The following is a 22,799-nucleotide window of genomic DNA, read 5'->3' as shown; positions in this document are numbered from 1 at the left end:
TTCTTTTTTAGGCAGACTGTCTATCTCCTCTTCATTTAATTGTTCTTTGGGGGCTTTTGGGGTTTTTATCTTTCTTCTTCATCTGCAGTTTATTTCTCTATCATCTGATTTTTGTCTAAATTTTTGTCTTTGTGGTCTCCTTTCCACAGACGGCAGGGTTGTAGTTCCTCTTCCTTCTGGTGTCTGTCCACTCGTGGGTAAGGTTGGTCCAGGGGCTTGTGTAGGCATCCCAGCGGGAAGGACTGGTGGCTTGAGCTGCGTCTTGTCCCTCTGGGGGCAGGGCAGTGTCAAAAGACGTGTCTGACGTGGCTGTGAGCTCAGTAAGACTTTAGGCAGCCTTTTTTTATTTAACCATTTATGGAAAATTTTTTTTCTTAATATTTTTATTGAAGTATAGTTGACTTCCAGTGTTTCAGGTGCACAGCAGGGTGATTCAGTTATACAGACACACATATAGTATTTTTTAATTTATTGTACATTATAGGTTATTACACTGTAGTTTCCTGTGCTATACAGTAACCCTCTGTTTGTTGCATATATATTTTTTAATTAGAAATCTAACATTCTGTTCATACTAAGTCAAGCAAGTAGAATCAAAATGTCATAAGTTTTTTAGACAAAATGCCTAAGTTCTCTAAAATATATATATTATTATATATATTTATACAAAAGTTCTATTACACTTAATAAAGGCTTGAGAAAGAACATAAAAAAAAAGGAGACTGGGAAATTGGAAAACATAAACTAAATGAAATGGGAGCTGTGAATATGAAATAGAAAAAGTGAAACAAACTAGACAATAGTAAAAGATCATCATATAGTCCAGCTGTTTTTAAACGTGGCTGCTCATTAGAAACATATCTGGAGCTCTGGAGGAAAAAAAATCATTACCTAAGCATTTGTATTTTTAAAAAAATTCCAAGATAATTCTGATATGCATCTAGACTTTAAAAAGTGAGTACAGGTTTTTCTATTAAATGGTTCAGTTCAGTTCAGTCGCTCAGTCGTGTCCGACTCTCCACGACCCCATGAATCACAGCACGCCAGGCCTCCCTGTCCATCACCAACTCCAGGAGTTCACTCAAACTCATGTCCACAGAGTCGGTGATGCCATCCAGCCATCTCATTCTCCGTCGTCCCCTTCTCCTCCTGCCCCCAACCTTTCCCAGCATGTGGTGATATAGCATTCTATTATTTTTCTGTTGATCAATCAAGATACAATGATATTAAGTGAGTAACAGTTCCATAATCACAATAGTAAAATACTGTTTATCAGTTTTTAAAGTCAATAGCCAGATAAAAAAGTGAAAGATAATTACAATTGCAAGCCATAATGGGAACATGATTAATTTAACAGTATAAAATAGTCACATGCAATTTGAGGGGTCAAGCAGAGTGATGTGGTAAGTGGAATCGCACACATGCACATATTTTCATCCGTCCAGCCAGTCTGTGTCTTTTGGTTGGTGCATTTAACCCATTTACATTTCAGGTAATTACTGATATGTACGATCCTATTACCATTTTCTTTTTTGGGGGTTATTTTCTGTAGTTCTTCTCCTTGTCTTGAGTCTCCTGCCTAGAGAAGTTCCTTTAGCATTTGTTGTAAAGCCGGTTTGATGGTGCTGAATTCTCTTAACTTTCACTTGTCTGGAAAGCTTTTGATTTCTGCATCAGATCTGAAGGTGAATCTTGCTGGGTAGAGTCTTCTTGGTTGCTGGTTCTTCCCTTTCATCACTTTAAATATATCCTGCCAGTCTGTTCTGGCTTGTAAAGTTTCTGTTGAGAAATCAGCTGATAGCCTGATGGGAGTTCCTTTGTATGTTATTTGTCATTTTTCCCATGTTGCTTTTAATGTTTTATCCTTATCTTTAATTTTTTTCAGTTTGATTACTGTATGTCTCGGTATGTTCCTCCTTGGGTTTATCCTTCTTGGGACTCTCTGTGCTTCCTGGACTTGGTTGATTATTTCATTTCCCATGTTAATGAAGTTTTCAGCTGTCACCTCTTCAAATATTTTCTCAGTTCCTTTTCTCTCTCTCTTCTCCTTCTGAGACCCCTATAATGTGAATGTTGGTCCATTTAATGTTCTCCCAGAGCTCTTTTAGGTTGTCTTCATTTCTTTTTCACTCTTTTTTCTATATTCTGTTCGGCAGCAGTGATTTCCAATGTTCTGTCCCCCAGGTCACTTATCTGTTCCACTGCCTGGGTTATTCTGCTCTTGATTCCTTCCAGTGTATTATTCATCTCTGTTTGTTTGTTCTTTAGTTCTTCAGTAAACTTTTCTGCATTTTCTTCATTGTTTTCCAAAGATCCTGGATCATCTTCACTATTATCATCCTGAATTCTTTTTCTGGAAGGTTGCCTATCTCCACTTCATTTAGTTTTTCTGGGACATAATGTTCTGCTTTTTCATGCTGATTAACTTCCTGTAATGTGGTTTTGTTTTAGTCACTGTTGGGACTGTGGTCCCTCATGCTTCTGTCTGCCTTCTGATGGAGGAGGCTAAGAGGCCTGTGTAAGCTTCTTGATGGGAGGGACTCAGTTCAGTCCAGTTCGGTTCAGTCGCTCAGTCGTGTCCGACTCTCTGCGACCCCATGAATCGCAGCACGCCAGGCCTCCCTGTCCATCACCAACTACCAGAGCTCACTCAAACTCTCGTCCATCGAGTCGGTGATGCCTAGTGATGAGAAAAACTGGGTCTTGCCCTGGTGGGCAGGACATTGCTCAGTAAAGCTTTAATCCAGTTGTCTGCTGATGAGTGGGGATGTGCTCCCTCCCTAGCAGTTGTTTGGCCTGAGGCCACCCAAGCCCGGGGTCTGTGGTCTCTATGGTAGGGTTAATGGTGACCCCCAAGAGAGGGCTTATGCCAAGAGAGACCTTCCCAGACTGCTGCCGCCAGTGCCCTCATCCCCGTGGTGAGCCCCTGTGGACCCATGCCTCCACAGGAGACCCTCCAACATTAGCAAGTAAAGTAGCTTTGGTTCAGTCTGCTGTGAGGTCACTGCTCCTTTCCTCTGGCTCTTGGTGTGCACAAGATCTTATTTGTGTCCTCTAAGACTGGAGTCTCCATTTCCTCAGTCCTGTGGAGGTCCTATAATCTCAAATCCTGCTGGCTTCGAGGTCAGATTCCCGGGAAAGTCCCAGTCCCTCGGGTGGATCCCTAGGCTCGGAAGCATAATGTGGGGTTCAGGACCTTGGCAATAGTGGGAGAGCTTCTTTGGTATTACTGTTCCCCAGCTTGTGGGTCACCCACTGGGCAGGTGTAGGATTTTATTTCACTGTGATTGTGCCCCTCCTGCCATCTCACTGTGGCTTTTTGTCTTTGACGTGGGGTATCCTTTGTTACTGGGTTCCAGCATCTTCCTGTCAATGTTTGTTCAACAGCGAGTTGAGATTTTGGTGCTCTCGCAGTAGAAGATGACAGCACATCTTTCTACTCCACCACCCTGAACCTGAGGTCCAGCCTGTCTTCTGATGGGTGGGGCTGTGTTCCTGCCTTGCTGAGGCTTTCCAGCACTGGAGCGTGCAGGCTGTTGGGTGGGGCCAAGTCTTTGTGCCAATATGGGGCTCTCTGGAAGAGTTCATGCTGGTCAGTATTCCCTGTGGTCTCTGCTATGGTGCCCTTGCCCCCACAGTGAGCTACAGCCAACCATCACCTTCCCAGGGGCCCTCCAAGCTCCCTTAGTAGGCCAAGTCCAGGCTCCTGTGGAGGTAATGCTTTGTGCTGAACCCCAGTGCATATGGTACCTGTGTGCTTCCCCCAAGAGTGGAGTCTCTATCTCCTTCAGCCCTGTAGAACTCCTTCATTCAGGCCCTGCTGAACTTCACCACTAAATGCTCTGGGGGCTCTTGCTCTAAACTTCTGATACCAGAGCCTCAGACTGTCTTGGAGGGCTATTTTTATGATGGAACTTCCCTGTGTAGCCTTCGTGGTCTAATAATTTTTGGTGCAAGTGCTGGTTTTAGTTTGGATATCTGCTACCTCTTTCCTCAGGGCGTGCTGGCTGCTATCCCCTCTGATAAGAGGTGTGACTGATGTGGTGACCAGAGCCTGTACTGGATGTTGAGCAGAGCTTTCCCTTTCCCTGTGTCAGGGGCAGGGTCTGCTTCCTAGTTGTTGCAGTAGAGGCCCCAAGATCTGTTTCTTAGCTGTGTTTCTGATCTCAGTACTAGGTAGGCAGGATTGGAGCTCTCCCAACACTTGGGAGGAAAGCACTGAGTATCCCTCCGCTGAAGCTGTTCGCATGTGGCTGTGATCTCCATGTCACCTGGGTGAGCTCTCAGATTACCCTGTTGTTGGCACGACTCTCAGCCCCACGTTACCCATGTGTATGAAGGCAGGCCCCAGGTGTCTCTCGGGCATTGCTTTTCACCAGGCCACCAGTGTGGATCAGTCGGAGTCAGGTCCCAGGACTGCAATAATAATGGACCTGGACCTGCCGTGGGTGTGTGGAGGCAGCTCAGACTCTGGCCCAACTGCCACGTGCAATGTGCCCACAAAGTCCACAGCTGCAAAAGCTAGGCCATCTCTGCTAGAGACACCCGCTGTCTGCTCAGATGTTCCTCGGGAGCTGAATTTACACAGTTGGCAGCAGGGGTGTAAATTCATGGTCCATGCAGCCATGAAGAGAGACTTCGGCTTTCCTTCATTGCACTGTTCCTGGAGCTCATCTGTGGTTTCAGCCCCACCTCTGCATGTGTGCCATCCACAGGCCTCTGGTCCCAAAGCTGCCCCAGAGCCTGCCCCGGCTGGAGCCCTTCCTGGTGCCCTAGGGAGGCAGCGGGCAGCCCACGGGGAGAGAGGCTGCATTGGTGGCCCTGCCATTCGCGCTCCAACAATGCTGCTTCACGTCTGTGGCTGTGCAGTCTTCCTCTGTGAGCATTCCTGGTCGTGGCTTCCTCACTCTCATCCCTGCAGGCTCTCCCCCCGCAGCCTACAGCTGTTCCCTCCGCAGGTCTCTTTCTAAACCCCACAGTTCCAGCCCCCGTCTGCACCAGCAGACAGTGTCTTAGGCTGGGGCATGCAGGGCTGTGGCACAGACCATCTCTGCAAGTCTCAGTCCGTCTCGCCCGCCACAGCCTGGTTGCTGCACCCTCCTCCAAGACCCAAAGCTCCCCTCTGTCCCAGCTGATCTCCCCACCAGCCAGAGGGCGGCCCAGGGGTGGGAACCTCTCCTCTCCTTCAGTTCCCCACCCGCTTAGCATCTGAAGTCTTCTGCTGGTGTTCAGCAGGTGCTCTGCGAGACTTCTTCCGTTTGTAGGTGTATTCTTGATGCATTTGTAAGGAAAGTTGAACTCCACATCCTCCTAATCCTCCGCCATCTTGACCCCCCCCCGTAATTTAATTTAAAATATCTTTAGACATTACGGTGTAAAATGTATGTGCAATGGGTTAAGCTACTTTTCAGGGGCACTCAGCCACCCTAATCAGAATTTCACACCCCACAGGAGGTCAGCTCTCATTTAACGAGAAAGGCCAGAGGTTTGTACAAGTATTTTAAACTACCCATATCTCAATTTGCATAATGATTGTTAGAAATGAGTTGCCTGATGAAAGCAGTGCCATGTTAATTAGCATAATGAAACTGGAAATGAACTCCATTTGTGAGATTCAGAATATTCAAGATAACGTGAATTGGCTACGGTAGTTTAAGGATGCTCTCCACTCAACCCAGGAAAGATGGAGTAAGGATGAAGGGAAACTTGCAGCCTGTACCGTTAGGGATGCTGCTTGTGGCTTACTCTCACAGCAAGACTGTCATAAAGCAGACTTCTCTATAGGGAAAATAAAGCCCCACCTCTAAAAAATCGTGAGCAGGCAGACCCCCCATGCTTCCTGTGCCTGTCCAGAACCTCTTCTCCCTGCTTGGGTAAATCAGCTTTAGCTGCCCCACTTTTCATGATCACTGTGTGACGCGACAGGAGTTGGGTGGGGGTGTCTCTGCCCAATCCAGAGAGAGCACCTCTCCCTCTGAGGCATTCGAGCGAGAGTCTCCCTGCCCACCTCCATCCTAGACGCAGTCTCACCCCCAGTGCCACTCATCATGCCACGTGCTGTGCTAGGACACCATGCCCGTGCCCGTGAGAGTTTACATTAGAACGTGGGAAACGAGGCTGGAGCGTGGTGATGTAGCTGATGAACAGGAGATAAAGTCCAACAGGCCAAGTTTCATACGCCTTTGGGCCTTGGATATGTAGCTTTGTGTACATCAAGTGTTCTCAGTTTTATTCTAAGAGAGCTACAGAACCTCTGGAGAGTCTGAAGTAAAGGAAGGATGGGATTTGACTGATACTAGATGACTCCTGCTTCAGGTTCCCACCTCCAGATTTTTGAACTTCCTGTTTCCTCTACCTAGAATGCTTTTCCTCTAAGACTCTCCTAGATTAGCTTATAATTGTCTTTCACATGCAGGCCTAAATGAGAGACCCTCCCTGATACCAAATCTTAGGTATTTATCCAGCCACTTTCTATCACAGAATATTTTTTTAAATATTCTACTTTGAGATTCTTTTACTTTTGGATGGTTTGCTAATTGATCCACTGATTGTGAGTCTCCGCCTACTAGGAGATCAATTCAAAGAGGATGGGGGAGGCATCTGCTTCTTCCATAGCTCTTTCCTTAGCATCAGGAATACTGCCTTTCACACAGTAGGCACTCAGTCAAGAATTGTTGATTGGATAAATAAAGGTGTCATTTTCAAACTGTTAACGTGTGTGTGTGTGTGTGTGTGACTCAGTCGTGCCCGGCTCTGCTATTCCATAGACTGCAGCCCACCAGGCTCCTCTGTCCATCGGATTTTGCAGGCAAGGGTACTGGACTGGTTTTCCGTTTCCTTCTCCTTGAAACTGTTAACAAGGAGGGTCTGAATCACTCACTTCCTCACTGTGCCTTGAAGCAACCACAGCCAGTCTCCCGTACTCCCCAAGCCTTGACAGGTGCTTCTGCCCACACAGCACCTCTCACCCCACGCCAGTGCCGCTCACTGTGCTCCTAGAGACAGTCTCTGTTCCCCTCTTACACGTTAGCTCACTGAGTGGACTGAAACAAAATCCAGTACGCTTGGACCAGAGTGCCAGAGATTACCATATTGTTTGATGTGATTCACACAGACTTTAAATTTAAAAACCAAAAAACCAGAGATGGAGACAAGATGACAGAGTAGAAGGACATGAGCTTACTTTTTCTTATGAAAACACCAGAATCACAACTACTGAACAACCATCATCCAAGAAATGCTGGAGCCTATCAAAAAATGATATTCCACCTCCAAAGACAAAGAAGAAGCCACAAAAGGACGGGAATAGGGGCACAATCAGGATAAAATCAAATACCATACCTATGGTGTGAGTGACCCACAAACTGGAAAACAATTATACTGCGGAAGTTTTCCCACCATAGTGAAAGTTCTGAGCCCCATGTCAGGTTCCCCAGCCTGGGGATCTGGCAACAGGAGGAGAAGCCCCCAGAGAACCTGGCTTTGAAAGCCAGTGGTGTTTGATCCTGGCAATTCCACAGGACTGGGGACAACAGAAACACCACTCTTGGAGGCTGTATACAGGTCTTGTGTACACCAAGACCTAGGGAAATAAGCCGTGGCCTCGTGTGAGCCCAGACCAGACCTACCTGCTGGTGTCGAAGGGCCTCCTGCGGAAGCAGGGAGCATCCAAGGCTCACTGTGGGGCAAAGACCCTGGCAGCAGTAGTTCTGGGGAGTTCTCATTGGCATGATCCCTTCTGAAGGTCACCATTTTCTCATCAAGACCTGGCCCCTCCCAGAAACCTGTAGGCTCCAGTGCTGGGACACCTCAGGACGACCAATCAACAAGCGTGGAACACAGCACCACCCATCACTGGAGATCATACTACTACAAACAACCATGCATGAATAAAATGGACAACCCCGATAGAGCAAATGGACAAATTCTTCCAGTACTGAACAGGAAGAAATAGAATAGAAAACATGAACAGACCAGTCATAAGCAGTGAAATTGAAACTGTGATTTAAAAATTCCCAACAAACAAAAATCCAGAACCAGACAGCTTCATGGGCAAGTTCTATCAAACATTTATAGAAGAGTTAACCCTGACCCATCTGAAAATCTTCCAAAAATATCACAGAGGAAGAAACATTCCCACACTCATTCTATAAGCCACCATGACCCTGATAACAAAACAAGATAAAGATGCCACAAAAAAGAAATTACAGGCCAATATCACTGCTAAACATAGACATTAAAATCCTCAAGAAAATACTAGCAAACGAAATCCAACAGCACAGTAAAAGGATCATACACGCTGGTCAAGTGGGATTTATCTCAGGGATGCAAAGATTCTTCAATATATTCAAATCAATCAGTGTGATACACCACATTAACAAACTGAAGAATAAAAGCTGCATGGCTGTCTCAATTGATCCAGAAAAAGATTTTCATGAAGTTCAACACCCATTTATGATAAAGAACTCTCTAGAAAGTGACTGCAAAGGGAACCTACCTCAACATAATAAAGGCCATATATGACAAACCCACAGCTAACATCATTCTCAATGGTGAAAAACTGTTTCCTCTAAGACAAGGAGCAAGATAAGACAAGGATGTCCACCCTTGCCACCTTTATTAAACATACTTTTGGAAGTTCTAGTCATGGCTATCAGAGAAGAGAAGGAAATAAATGGAATCCAAACTGGAAAAGAGGTAAAACTGTCACTGTTTGCAGATGACATGATCCTCTACACAGACGTATAGAGAAAGTATCTGAAAGAGACGGGCAGACCAGACCACCTGACCTGCCTCTTGAGAAACCTGTACACAGGTCAGGAAGCAACAGTCAGAACTGGACATGGAACAACAGACTGGTTCCAAACAGGAAAAGGAGTCCGTCAAAGCTGTATATTGTCACCTTGCTTATTTAACTTATATGCAGAGTACATCATGAGGAACGCTGGGCTGGAAGAAGCACAAGCTGGAATCAAGATTGCCGGGGAAATATCAATAACCTCAGATATGCAGATGATCCCACCCTTATGGCAGAAAGTGAAGAGGAGCTCAAAGGTCTCTTGATGAAAGTGAAAGAGGAGAGTGAAAAAGTTGGCTTAAAGCTCAACATTCAGAAAACTAGGATCATGGCATCTGGTCCCATCACTTCATGGCAAATAGATGAGGAAACAGTGGCTGACTTTATTTTTCTGGGCTGCAAAATTACTGCAGATGGTGACTGCAGCCATGAAATTAAAAGACCCTTGCTCCTTGGAAGGAAAGTTATCACCAACCTAGACAGCATATTAAAAAGCAGAGACATTATTTTGCTGACAAAGGTTCATCTAATCAAGGCTGTGATTTTTCCAGTAGTCATGTATGGATGTGAGTTGGACTATAAAGAAAGCTGAGCACCGAAGAATTGATGCTTTTGAACTGTGGTGTTGGAGAAGACTCTTGAGAGTCCCTTGGACGGCAGGGAGATCCAACCAGTCCACTCTAAAGGAGATCAGTCCTGAGTGTTCACTGGAAGGACTGCTGTTGAAGCTGAAACTCCAATACTTTGGCCACCTGATACAAAGAGCTAACTCATTTGAAAAGACCCTGATGCTGGGGAAAGATTGAGGGCAGGAGGAGAAGGGGATGACAGAGGATGAGATGGTTGGATGGCATCACTTACTCAATGGACATGAGTTTGGGTAAACTCTGGCAGTTGGTAATGGACAGGGAGGCCTGCCATTCTGCGGTCCATGGGGTCGCAAAGAGTCAGACACGACTGAGTGACTGAACTGAACTGACTGATACACAGAAGATCCTAAAGATGTTATTAGAAAACTTCTAGAACTCATTAATGAATTTGGTAACATTGCAGGTTACAAAATAAATACACAGAAATCTCTTGTATATGTATATACCAGCAATGAAATATCAAAAACAGAAATTAGGAAAATAATCCCATTTACCACCGCATCAAAAAATACCTAGGAATAAACCTACCTAATGAGGCAAATCACCTATTCCCATAAAACCATAAGATGCTGCTGAAAGAAATCAAAGATGACACAGATGAAAACATATACTATATTCTTGGGTTGGAAGATTCAGTATTGTGAAATGATTATACTGCTCAAAACCATCTATAGATTCCATGCGATACGTATGGCATTTTTTCAGAGAAATGGAACAACAAAAAATAAATGTCAAAATTTGAATGAAGACACAAAAGACCCAAAGAGCCAAAACAATATTGAAGGAGAAAAACAGAGCCAGAAGAAACAGTCTCCCTGACTTCAGGCTATACTATAAAGCTACAGTCATCAAAATAGTATGGTTGTGGTGCAAAACAGAAATACAGATCGATGGAACAGGAGAGCTGGTCGAGATAATCCACTACCTATGGTCCACTAATCTGTGACAAAGGAGGCAAGAACACACAACTGAGAAAAGACAGTCTCTTCAGTAACTGGTGCTGGGAAAACTGGGCAATTACATGTAAAAGAATGAAATTAGAACACTCTCTATACCAAAGATAAACTAAAAATAGATTAAGACCTAAATGTAAGGCTAGATAGTATGAAACTCTTAGAGGAAAACAGAAAGAACACTCTCTGACATATATTTCAGCAATATCTTTTTTTATAGACCTCCTAGAGTAATGAAAATATAAACAAAAATAATTTTAAAATAATTAAACTTAAAAGCTTTTGCATAACAAAGGAAACCATAAGCAAAATGAAAAGATAATCTTTCCAAATGAAGCAGCTGATAAGGGTTTAATCTCCAAACTATACAAACACCTCATGGAGCTCAATATCAAAAAAGCAAACAAACCAATCAAAAAATGGGTAGAAGATCTGAAAAATAAAATTTCTTCAGAAAAGATATACAGATGGCTAGAAAGCACATGAAAACATACTTAACATCACCAACTATCAGAAAAACGTGAATCAAAACTACAATGAGATATCACCTCCCACTGATCAGAAAGACCATCATCAAAAAACTATAAACAAATGCTGGAGAGGTTATGAAGAAAAGGGAACCCTCTTACACTGCTGGTGGGAATGTAAATTGGTACAACTACTATGGAAAACAGTACGGAGGTTCCCCAAAATAAATTAAAAGTTACCATATGATCCAGAATCCCACCTATGGGCATATGTCTTGCAAAAACCATATTTCAAAAAGATACAAGTAACCCAACATTCATTGCTGCACTATTTACAATAGCCAAGACATCAAAGCAACCTCAACATTCATCAACAGAAAAGAGGATAAAAGAGATGTGGTTCATATAGACAACAGAATATTACTCAGCCATAAAATGAGTGAAATAAATCCTTTTGCAGCTGCACGCACGGACCTAGAAACTGTCTTACTGAGTAAAGTCAGACTGAGAAAGACAAATATTTTAGGATATTACTTATTTGTGGAATCTTAATAATGGTACAAACTAACTTATTTACAAAATAGAAATAGAGTTACAGATGTAGAAAACAAACCTATGGTTACCAGGGGGTTAGAGGAGGAGGGATAAACTTGGGAGACTGGGATCAACATATACACACTGTTACATACTGTGGCCACCTCAAGCGAAGAGTTGACTCACTGGAAAAGACTCTGATGCTGGGAGGGATTGGGGGCGGGAGGAGAAGGGGACGACAGAGAACGAGATGGCTGGATGGCATCACCAACTCGATGGACATGAGTTTGAGTGAACTCCGAGAGTTGGTGATGGACAGGGAGGCCTGGCGTGCGTGATTCATGGGGCTGCAAAGAGTCGGACATGACTGAGCGACTGAACTGAACTGACACATAGGATAATCAATAAGGACTTTCTGTATAGCACAGGGAACTCTACTCAGTACTGTCTAAGGGCATATATGGGAAAAGAATCTAAAGAAGAGTGGGTATATGTTTCCATATAACTGATTCACTTTGCTGTACACCTGAAACTAACAAGTATACATCAACTATACTCCAATAAAAAGTAAAAAACAAAACCACAGACAACACAACAGAAGGTTATGGGACAAAAATTTGAGAAGCATTAATAATGTGCATATGAACAAAAAGGTTATATTTGGAGTCATGGGTCAGCAAAATTTTAATATTCCAAATTCCACTTTTCAAGCTAAAAAAACATTACCTCCTATTTTGTTGTCCCGTGTTTTTTGTTTTTTTTCTCCTATTGTTCAAAGGGGATAGTAATGCAAGAGGCTGATTATTCTTTACCCAAACCAGGAAAATGATACCTCTGCTTTATTTGGGATCTTCTTTGGAAATTCCAGTTTCTGCCCAGTTTATTCCCAGTTTTTCTTTGTGTACTTAGAAAATGTTTTTACAACACTAGGACTTGAAAAGTATGAGTCTGCAAGCAAAGCTGTATTCTAATATACAAAATCAGAAGTCCTTAAAATTCAGTCTTTTCCATTTACCAATTTTTATTCAAGGGGCCTCCCTTAAATCTGTAAAGTGAGAGATTAGATCAGTGTTCTCCACAAAGTATAAGGCAGGTCGGCATAGCTGAGGGAAGACTGACCACCCTTCCCTGGATTTGGGGTGTGGGCTTCTGGTAACTCAGACTGTAAAGAACCCGCCTAACAATGCAGGAGACGTTAAGAGATGTGGGTTCGATCCCTGGGTCAGGAAGATCCCCTGGAAAAGGGAATGGCTACCCATTCCAGTATTCGTGCCTGGAGAATCCCACGGACAGAGGAGCCTGGCAGGCTACAGTCCATGGGGTTGCAAAGAATCAGACACGACTGAGCTACTAAGCACAGCACAGCACAAATTCACTCCTGTCTACCCTCCCTGTCCTAATGAAGTGTGAAAGCACACGTTTATATAATGCTTATGTCATGCACTGGCAGTCATAAAAAAACAGGCTTACAAAATGTCAAGGCTTTGATCAGCAGCAAGAAGAACATTTTAAGTTGGATAGTGAGACTATTTTAAAATTAAAATGAGTTGCACCGTAAAAAGAGGAATTTGTGTGACTGAGAGCATTATGAAAATACAAATAAAATGTATCATTAGTCACAGTCTTAACAGACATGTGTGGGTAGTAATCAAGGGCATATAATTTGCTGATTCCTATATTGACCATGTATAGGAATTGGTGTTATGACAGTCCTTTTAGAGAAGACTTGAAAAATTACAAAGCCCCAGCAATACTGGGGTTGAGACAGAAGCCTTCTAAGGTCAGTGTGAAGTTAGGGGGGCCGACCACATTTTAAGATCACTGAGTCAGTCTGAATGCTGTCCTCTTCCATCCTCCCCGTCCCCCACTCTCTATTCACCCGAAAAAGCAGAGTGAATACATTAAAAAGTAGCAAAAAGTAGTAAATCATCATCTTAGAATTGTAGACTTTCAGGCTAGAAGAAGCCTTAAGATGATTTCAGTTCAGTTCAGTTCAGTCGCTCAGTCGTGACCGACTCTTTGCGACCCCATGAATCACAGCACGCCAGGCCTCCCTGTCCATCACCAACTCCCGGAGTTCACTCAAACTCATGTCCATCGAGTTAGTGATGCCATCCAGCCATCTCATTCTCTGTCGTCCCCGTCTTCTCCCGCCCCCAATCCTTCCCAGCATCAGAGTCTTTTCCAGTGAGTCAACTCTTCGCATGAGGTGGCCAATCATCCCATATTCACCAACGTAATTCCTGACAGATTAACTTCACAGATTTTCATGTGAAAAGATGAATTATGTGATCCAGAGTGTGGAGAAGACCACACAGCATTCTCCTACTACCTGAGTACCCTTAGTAAACTAAACATGCAGTTAGGTTATCAACGAAGAAAGTCATCAATAGGAAAAAAAAGTGTTTTTGAAAACGTGATCTTTTACATTAGTATCAAAATAATTATACTGACAAAAAAATTCTCTTACAGTTTTTTAATAATTTTTTAAAGCATTCCAAAGGAGACCAGAACATACTGCAATCTTTCAGGAAGTAAGTATCTATCTGGCCCTTTAGGGGGTCTGTCCATTAGTATATTAATAGCTTTGAAGAGAGCTACAATTAAACAAGCATTGCGCTTAGGTTAGAGCAGTGTTTCTCTCAGCACCACTTGTGACCACCCTCTCCATCCCAACTCCAGGAAACCGAAAGTGAATCGCAGGCAGATTCTTTACCAGTTGAACTACCAGGGAAGCCCAGGAGTGAATTTAGTTCTATTAAATAGTCTTCCATTCAGACTTCAGCACACCACCATGAAGATGTACAGTACACCATTTATTTCGTCTCATTTGTTTTCATGTAGCAACAAGACCACTTGAAGGATGAAACAAGTGACGGGAGGAGGCTATGGGAAACATTTGTGCAGAAAACCTGAAAGTAGCTCCAATATGACCCAACAGTGCCACTCCTGCGCATATAATACACCCAGAGAAAACCGTAACTCAAAAAGATACACACACCCCTAATGTTCACTGCCGTACTGTTTACAATAGCCAAGACACAGAAGCAACCTAGATGTCCATGGATGGATACAGAGGATTATGATACATATATGCCATAGAATATTAGTCATAAAGAGGAGCAAAATTGAGTCAATTGTACTGACGTGGATGAACCTAGAGTCTGTCATACAGAGTGAAGTAAGTCAGGAAGAAAAGGATATTGTATATTAACATGTATATGGAGAACTCTTGAGAGTCCTTTGGACTGCAAGGAGATCCATCCAGTCCATCCTAAAGGAAACTGTCCTGAATATTCTTTGGAAGAACTGATGCTAAAGCTGAAGCTCCAATACTTTGGCCACCTGATGAGAAGAACTGACTCGTTGGAAAAGACCCTGATGCTGGGAAAGATTGAAGGAGGAGGAGAAGGAGATGACAGAGGATGAGATGATTGAATGACATCACCAACTCGATGGACGTGAGTTTAAGCAAGCTCCAAGAGTTGGTGATGGACAGGAAGCCTGGCGTGCTGCAGTCCATGGTGTTTGCAAAGAGTCAGACACGACTGAGGGACTAAACTGAAGGTGTATATATGGAATCTAGAGGTGCTTCCCCTGTGACTCAGTGGTAAAGCATCTGCTTTCAATGCAGGAAATGCAGGTTCGATCCCTGGGTCAGGAAGATCCCCTGGAGGAGGGCTTGGTAACCCAGTTCAGTTTTCTTGCCTGAAGAATCCCATGGACAGAGGATAACCCTGGCAGACTGCTGTCTGTAGGGTCGCACAGAGTCAGACACAACTGAAGTGATTTAGCATGCATGCTTGGAACCTAGAGAAACAGTATTGATGAACCTATCTGTGGGGCAGAAACAGAGACAAAGGTGAAGATGATGGACTTGTGGACACAGAGGGGAAAGGAAGGAGAGGGTCAGATGCATTGGGAGAGGAGCACTGACATATACACACTGCCATGTGTGCAATTACAGCTTGTGGGAAGCTGCTGCACAGCACAGGGAGCTCAGCTCAGGGCTCTGCGCTGACCCAGAGGGAGGGATGAGGAGGTGGGAGGGTGGCCCAGGAGGGAAGGGATATATGTACACACACAGCTGACTCACCTTTTTGTATGGCAGACACTAGAATAACACTATAAAGCAATTATCCTCCAACAACAAAGCAGGAAGGTAGCTGCAGCCTCACTCATACACAGGGATGCATGGAGACTAGCCCAGCTGACACCCCTGCGCGATGAGGGGCTTCTGTGTCATGCAGCCCATTGACTGAAAGCATTAGCTGAACGTATTAGGCATTTTCTGCTCAATGCACAGTAATACCAGGGTGCAAGATGGAAATGGGAACAAAGAATAGACCTAAAACAAACACAAAAACACACAGCAAATGTGGTTCCCATAACAAGACAGAGTTTTAGAAATAAACGGAATAAGGATATACTTTGCAAAGGTATATATAGAGAGATCAAATATACTCCATGGCTCCCATGGTTCCCAGGATGACAAGGACTAAAATTTCCCTTTACTGTTGCTGCTATTATGACAATTTTGATGGCTTTCATTCTAAAAAGGAATGCCACTTTCTTTCATAACACAGAAAGATAAGTGTATTTCTAGAGACTTAAACTCTGGTTAACAATGGAAATAATCTATCAACAAGTTGCTTTCCTTACATGATCCTAGGAACAAGTTAGGCAGGTTTCTAAGAGCCACAGCTGAGTCATATGAGGGCTTTTGGCAGACTAGGAAAAGAAAACCCTCTGGGTCATCCCAGGCTAAGTCTTATCTAGTTCAAAACATCACTGAGGGCTTTTTGTGAATTTGAGTAAGGGCCACGTGCTGAGGGCAAATGCAGCCCTGCTCTGGAGTACACAGCTTGGGGAACAGACTGTGCGGGAATTAGCCCTGAGGTTCTCCTGCATCAGTGCATCCCAGTGGCAAAACACCTGGACACCTTAACACAGCAACTCTGAGCTTTCTTTCTCAAAGCAAGCAACTGGGCAGCAGAAGAACCCACGGAGCACTGAGGGAAGACGGTTTCATGAAATAGGACCTGAAGAAAGTTTTGAAGAATCTTTATTTGTAAAAGATACCCCTGAAATTCTTGAACCAAATTCTAATCTGAGGGTGGAAGAGATAAGAGTAAAGATCAACCCAGTGTTAGCTTAGCCCTGCCATATAGATGGGGCAGAAGCAGAAAACATGTGGGCTGGGCTGGCAATGTGGCATGTAACAGAAATGGCATTTGTCTATTTAAACACCTATGATGTGCATATCAGTCTCCCAGACTCCTGCAGAGTAAAACACAGAAGTAAAGTACAGTCCCTCCTCTCAAGATTTTAACACCTTGTTGAGATAGAGGAGCAAGGAAGAAGAGAAGAAACTGGAGCGTGAACAGAGCTTCACTGCTCTCTCACCTGTCTTCAGTAATAAGCCTTCGGCTCATGTGGATACACTTGGTGAGCTCTGTTTGATAACACACAGTACACTGCTGCTGATGTAAGCTCTTATTTATGGGATTGGATACACAAGTTCCTACTGGAGAGCACAGGGAACTGTATTCAGTATCCTGTGATAAACCATAATGTGAAAGAATATTTTAAAATGTATACATTTATATGTAACTGAATCACTTTGCTATACAGCAGAAATTAACACTACGTTGTAAATCAACTACACTTCAATTTTAAAAAAAATTTCTGTATCCTGGATATACAATAGGGAATCAGAGATTTATTGACTGAGTTTGTGATGGATCTCACGGGAGTTCTGGAAGGACAGAATTACTCAAGGGATTTCCTGGGGAGCTAAAACATAAGCCAAATTATTGAAGAATACATTCCATGAACATAGGAAATATTACCTGTCTAGATATATTTGTATATTTAAAACTTTGTAATTAGATATTCCTGATCTATTAGCCAAGGTCTATTATATTTAATATAAACAAGCTGCAAATATATATCAGTATGAAAGTGGCAGAACTTGACATGCTTCTAAGCCCACTGTGTCCTGACAACTTCCTTGATGACTCTTACGTTGAGAGACCTTGGTAGCTTCTAAAGAATGCTCACAGGAAAGGTCACAGAAGGGGACTTCAAAATTGCTTTGGTGTAATGACCACTCCTCCTCCATTGTTTTCACAGACCATAAACAAGACTGAAGAATGTCCGTCTGAAACTCTGCCTTGAATGAAGAAACTTCATTAAACAAGAAGTTGGCTTCCAGTTTTGCACAGGCGTCGATGGAATGCTGTTTTGTTTGTTTTTTTAATTTTCTACTTTACCCAATGAAAACAATATGTTTTTACGTGCTGTGCAAATGGTTCCTTCATGTGGTCTGACAGTTTATTTTTGCATCATTTTTTTAATTAAAGAAAACAATCCCAGAAGAGGATAACAACTACTACAAACAAAGCAAAACCTGGAAGGTTGACATTCATGTGGAAGAACATTTGAATTCAGAATTTATCTGAAGGTGTAGATAGATTTTTTTTTTTTAAACAGGAAATCTGATGTCAAGAGGTGGGCAAGCAGAAATGGAAACAAATTGTCTTCCTCAGTAATTAAGCTACTCTTTCTTTTTCCCTTCTTGTTTAAATTTAGTGGGTTGGGTTTTTATTTTATTTTTTTCTTAGAAATATTTAGGTAAGGTTTATCTTGACTCTTAATTGCCTTAATTTTAAGGACGTCAAAGGCTCTCGAGGCAAGCTGTCAACGTCTTGTTAAAACCAAGAAAGAATTGAAATATTGTACCGGTTTTCACTGGTACAGAAGTTTAAGACTATGAGTTTTTAGGGTGGAAAAAAAAACTGTACAGTTTTAAAGAAAATGTTTTTCTTCATTTGAAGAAAATTTGCTGATAAAAGAAACCATGGCAACTGCAAGAATTGGGGAAATGCTGGGACTTCTCATGAACTTTGTCTTAAGTGTTGAATCGTTCTAGAAGGCTAAAACATTTTAAGGTAAAGTTATTAATGTTGGTTTAAAAACAACTGCATTAGAAATAATGCGTGTTTGGGGGGCAGAATGCAGATTTTTTTAATTTCCAAAGCGTGATCGCTAGCAAAATCATTAGTGCTTTTTATCTGCAGTCTTTTTTATGAGCTTTACAAACTTTTTAGTCAGCTTTGCTTGTCACATTGCAAAATCTAGCTTAAGAGCATTAAAAAAAAAAAAAGGTAGATAGGAGCTTATTGTCAAAAAGTGCAAAAAATAAAAAAACAAACAAAAAAAAACAACAAAAAAAGCAATAGATAGAGAAATTGTTGACAATTTCTGTAGTCTTTCCTAGTTGTGATCAAATTCAGCCTATGGATGGCCTGTTTTATACCAAAGATGAAGTGGCACCCTGTTGCAGTCCAGAAGATAGAGGTTGCTTTTCTTTTCTTCTCTTTTCTTTTTTAAAATTTTATTTGACCTACATGGCCGGACCAGTCCTTACTTTGTTTAAACTACCGTCCACTGGTGTTTTACATACTGCAAAAAAAAAGTTTTTATTTTAAATGTATATTTGTGGATAGTAGAAGCTTGTTCCTGTGGTCAGCAATATTAGCACCAAGAGTTCTGGATTCCAACCAACAGAGCCAAATGGCTTTAAATTCCACGTGCTTTTCTGGTTCTTTCCTAGTGCTCTTGAATCATGAAGTCCGTATCGATGGCCACCAGTGAGCTAACACACTTGTTTAACAGGTTGAAATTTCATTATGTGAATTTTGGACTCAAGATACTTCCTGAACTGGTCTGAAAGATCACTTGTTGAGAACGCTCAGTGATGCTCTGTTGAGCGGTGAGTGGTCTCCTGAAAAGGCCTTGCGCGGTATCTGTAACAATAGCCTTCCTTCTAAATCCCTGCACCTCTAGATTTTGTCTGCTTGCCTCAGTCTTGTCATCATCTACCATGAATAGCCACCTTGACTCTGCAGTTGGGGAGGGGGTATCTTTTTTGTGTGTGCCTCATTTCATTGTATTTTCATATCCTGGTATCATCAGGAGAAAGACAAGATAGACTTTTTAATTTCAGTTTAACTCTCTGAGGCAAATAGGACCAATAAGATTGAGGATTCTATTAGTGGAATTCAGGTAAGCTTTTAATGCTAGTTGACAATCAAGAAATTGTATGATTTATATGAATAAGAACCCAAATAATTAGATTTGATCGATTTTTAAAGCCAAAGGAGATATATATTACATTGAGAATGATGCAAAACTTTATCTAAAGTGAATTAATTTGACTTACCAAACACCTCTGCATATTTGACTCATAAAATCTATATTCAACCTGTACAGTTTTACCTGAAATGAAGGACAGTGGAACTCTGTTAATTGAACCATGCACTAGAATGGCTTTCTAATGGCTTATTAGAATCAATAGTTGAAACTCTTTTCACAAAGTCACAGGAACCTGTCTCAGTCCAGAAGGAAGAGGCACTGTAAAAGAAAACAGGGTAGGCATTTAAAAACTAACATATTAAAAGGTAAATCATAGTCCCATTAGGTCAACATGAATAATGAGTTTGAGTCATAAAATTCATCAACATTATACTATGTTTGATCTATAAACAAAGGTCTAGTGTTAAAATATACCTAGTTCTCTTATTTGAAAATCCCATGAATTGAAAACTCTTATCTGGAGGGTGATTCCATATCGTTGTAGTCCAATCAGAGGCAAAAATATAGCCAAAGCAGTGTAGCATGTGCTACAAAAAAGTCCCAGCTGGCCACAGCCATCCCTATGGTTCCCAAGGTTTAGGGAGAATACTAACTTCTGTTTTGTTCCATTCTTCAGTTCTCATGTATTTTAAGGATGGCATTTTCTCTTTGAGAAATGGGCCCCTGAGTTACACGGGGATGAGCAAACCCATATAGGAGCTGTGCTTTCTGTTTCTCTTTTTCAGTCTCTGAACTCTGTGTATAAATAAGGATTATCCTGGGCATAATTCATTTGAGTATGAAATCAACATACTTTCTTTGTCTTCTGTAAAAACAAAATCAAAAAATCAAAACGTAATGTGATACTAAGAAAGTCTCATTTCCACAATCAACAATGAGGCGAAGAGGTAGTTACCATGTGGCTGATGAATGTGCCTAGGTAACTTCCTGCTTCTATTCAAAACTACTGCTTTATTTATATATTCAGCAACACTGTTTTTCAACTATAAAATTTCAGTAATCTCAATTTTTTTAAGCCACTTCAGGCAAAAGAAAATGACTTGCCATTTTATGTGTCCATTTGTGGTTTATGTTTGGATTTTTTTTATATTTTGCCATCCTATAACATATCTTATTTTAAATCAAAAAAGAAGGAAAAAGTGGCACATGTTCAAATTTGCATATATCATTTCTAAAATTTATCACCTAAAAATTAATTTTAAGAATCAAGCCTGCAAAAAAAAATACATCAATAGTTAGGCAGCATTACATTGTATGAAAAGTAAAACAAACCAAAACATGCATTCAATATACACTGACATCGGAATCCTAATTTAATCAACAGTATAGGTTATGGAGATTTTAACTCAATTTAGGACTGCAATCATTTTTAAAAGTATTCTGGTTCACTATACTTCAAGCATTTATTCAGATTTTCAATTTTTCCTCTCATCTGCAATCGCCAAGACTTAGCCTAAGTATCAGTAAGCAAAGTAAAACCACAGTCCAAATGGGATAAACATTATTTCCTCCAAACTCTGTTTCCATGGTCAGTGGAGAAGCGGGTATTCTTTTAACAGGGAGGAGGTATTGTCAAGGAAGTCTGCATGGTGACTGGGAACTCCTCAGAGCATGACCACATCTTCTGAAGTCATCAGGGACCATAGGTAACACTTGCATGGTGGAAGACTGTCCTTCAACATGGGCATGTCTTAAATATTGCAAGTTACATGCTATTCTATCAACAGTAAAACATTTGACCCAGCTGTGGTTTGGTCAGGGTTCGTTTGTTTCCCTGGTAGTTTCGACCCCTCAAATGTCGCTGCCATGCTTCACCACTTGAATCAACTCTCCTGTGACCTTAATAGAACTGCTGCATTTGAGAGCATATATGACGCACTTCCACCTCCTCTTAATGAAAAACTACATGATGTTAAAAGCGCCCATATCAGAGATGGAAAGCCCTAGGAGGAAGCTAGATATTACAGGAGGTCCGCTGAACCTACAGAATCCATTAACTGCTTGAAAAATCTTTTATAATCATTTTCCATCTATGGGTAAGAAAATAAAAGTACTTAGTTTTTCTAACTCTATTTGAATAATTGGGGTGTCTATTATATGCATATGGACTTCCTAGGTAACCCTAGTGGTAAAAACCTGCCTGCCAATGCAGGTAGACATAAGAGATACAGGTTTGATCCCTGGGTTAGGAAGATCCCCTGGAGGAGGGCACAGCAACCCACTCCAGGATTCTTGCCTAGAGAATCTCATGGACAGAGGAGACTGGCAGGCGACAGTCCATAGGGCCACACAGAGTCAGCACAACTGAAGTGACTTAGCACATGTACACATACACACACACACAATCCTCTAGGTCTTTCACAGTGGCCTAAAATTCCCATTAATGAAAGCTGAGATCGTATTAGGACATTTGCAGCCTTCTTTATGCTTGAGGAAAAGTTTCAATGGACTGACTAGACAGATGATAATCTTAGTAGGAGACTGAAAAGACACTTGACAATTCAGTCTCATTCTTAATTTGAGTGCAGGAACCACTGCAAGATGAGATGATAAGCAGGGAGACATTTTTAAGTGGGTTTCAGTGATAAATGTTTTTATATGGTATGAAATCAAATGAAAGGGTATTTATATAGGTATATAATGGCATGCAGCACATTGGAGGAACCACACTTCATAGTTAAATTTAAACATGTCATAGAACCCTGATCTTAACTTTGTCCTCAGTAAAAGAGTAAGAATGAAATTTTGTTTTTCATGTAATTGAAAAACATGACTGGCAGGCTTCAAAATCCTGAGCTGGCTGGGACTGACAGTCCTTCATTCCAATTTAAGGAACTGACAGGGTTGACACCCTTCCCGTGACAAACTAATAATGAGATTCCAGTAATGAAGCCATTTGTTTTGCAAATGACACCTACCATGGCATTGGAAGACAGCCGAGTCTAACTCAAATTGAACATTTCTTACCAAATATTCTGAAACATGAAGTTGGTCCCTTAATCCAAATGTTCTTGGTCATGGCTGTCCCTTGTGGAATACAGAGAGTTCAGGAAAGTACAGAAGCTGAGAACAAAATCCCTGAGTGGCCGAAACAATCTTTTTTTGATGTAAGGCAGGGAAGCTTAGCCCAGATTGGTGATTTCTGGTTTTTTACCCCCAACATATATGCTAACTGTCACGTAAAAAAAAGGATGAATAGCTTCTCCTTGTTTATGTCTTTTTATTTCTGGGAGGGAAA

At 41.8% G+C, this 22,799-nt stretch overlaps 1 protein-coding gene across 5 annotated transcripts in view; it reads left to right on the top strand.

Annotated features, from left to right (window-relative positions):
- RBMS3 (RNA binding motif single stranded interacting protein 3) overlaps window positions 1-22,554 on the top strand; it is an 841,063-nt gene extending 818,509 nt beyond the window's left edge. For all 5 annotated transcript variants that reach the window (XM_055414762.2, XM_055414770.2, XM_055414766.2 and 2 more), the window contains one exon: window positions 17,537-22,554. In XM_055414762.2, the coding sequence (XP_055270737.1) occupies window positions 17,537-17,543 (7 nt within the window). In that variant the 3' untranslated portion in view covers window positions 17,544-22,554. The remainder of the gene's footprint in view (window positions 1-17,536) is intronic.
- The last annotated feature ends 245 nt before the right edge of the window (window positions 22,555-22,799 follow it).

The sequence above is a fragment of the Moschus berezovskii genome, chromosome 24 (genome assembly GCF_049115385.1).
Source record: "Moschus berezovskii isolate FMDL1 chromosome 24, NW_MosBer_1.0, whole genome shotgun sequence".
NCBI lineage: Eukaryota > Metazoa > Chordata > Mammalia > Artiodactyla > Moschidae > Moschus > Moschus berezovskii.
The sequence above is the reverse complement of the archived record's forward strand: the minus strand, read 5'-3'. Positions and strand labels throughout refer to the sequence as shown.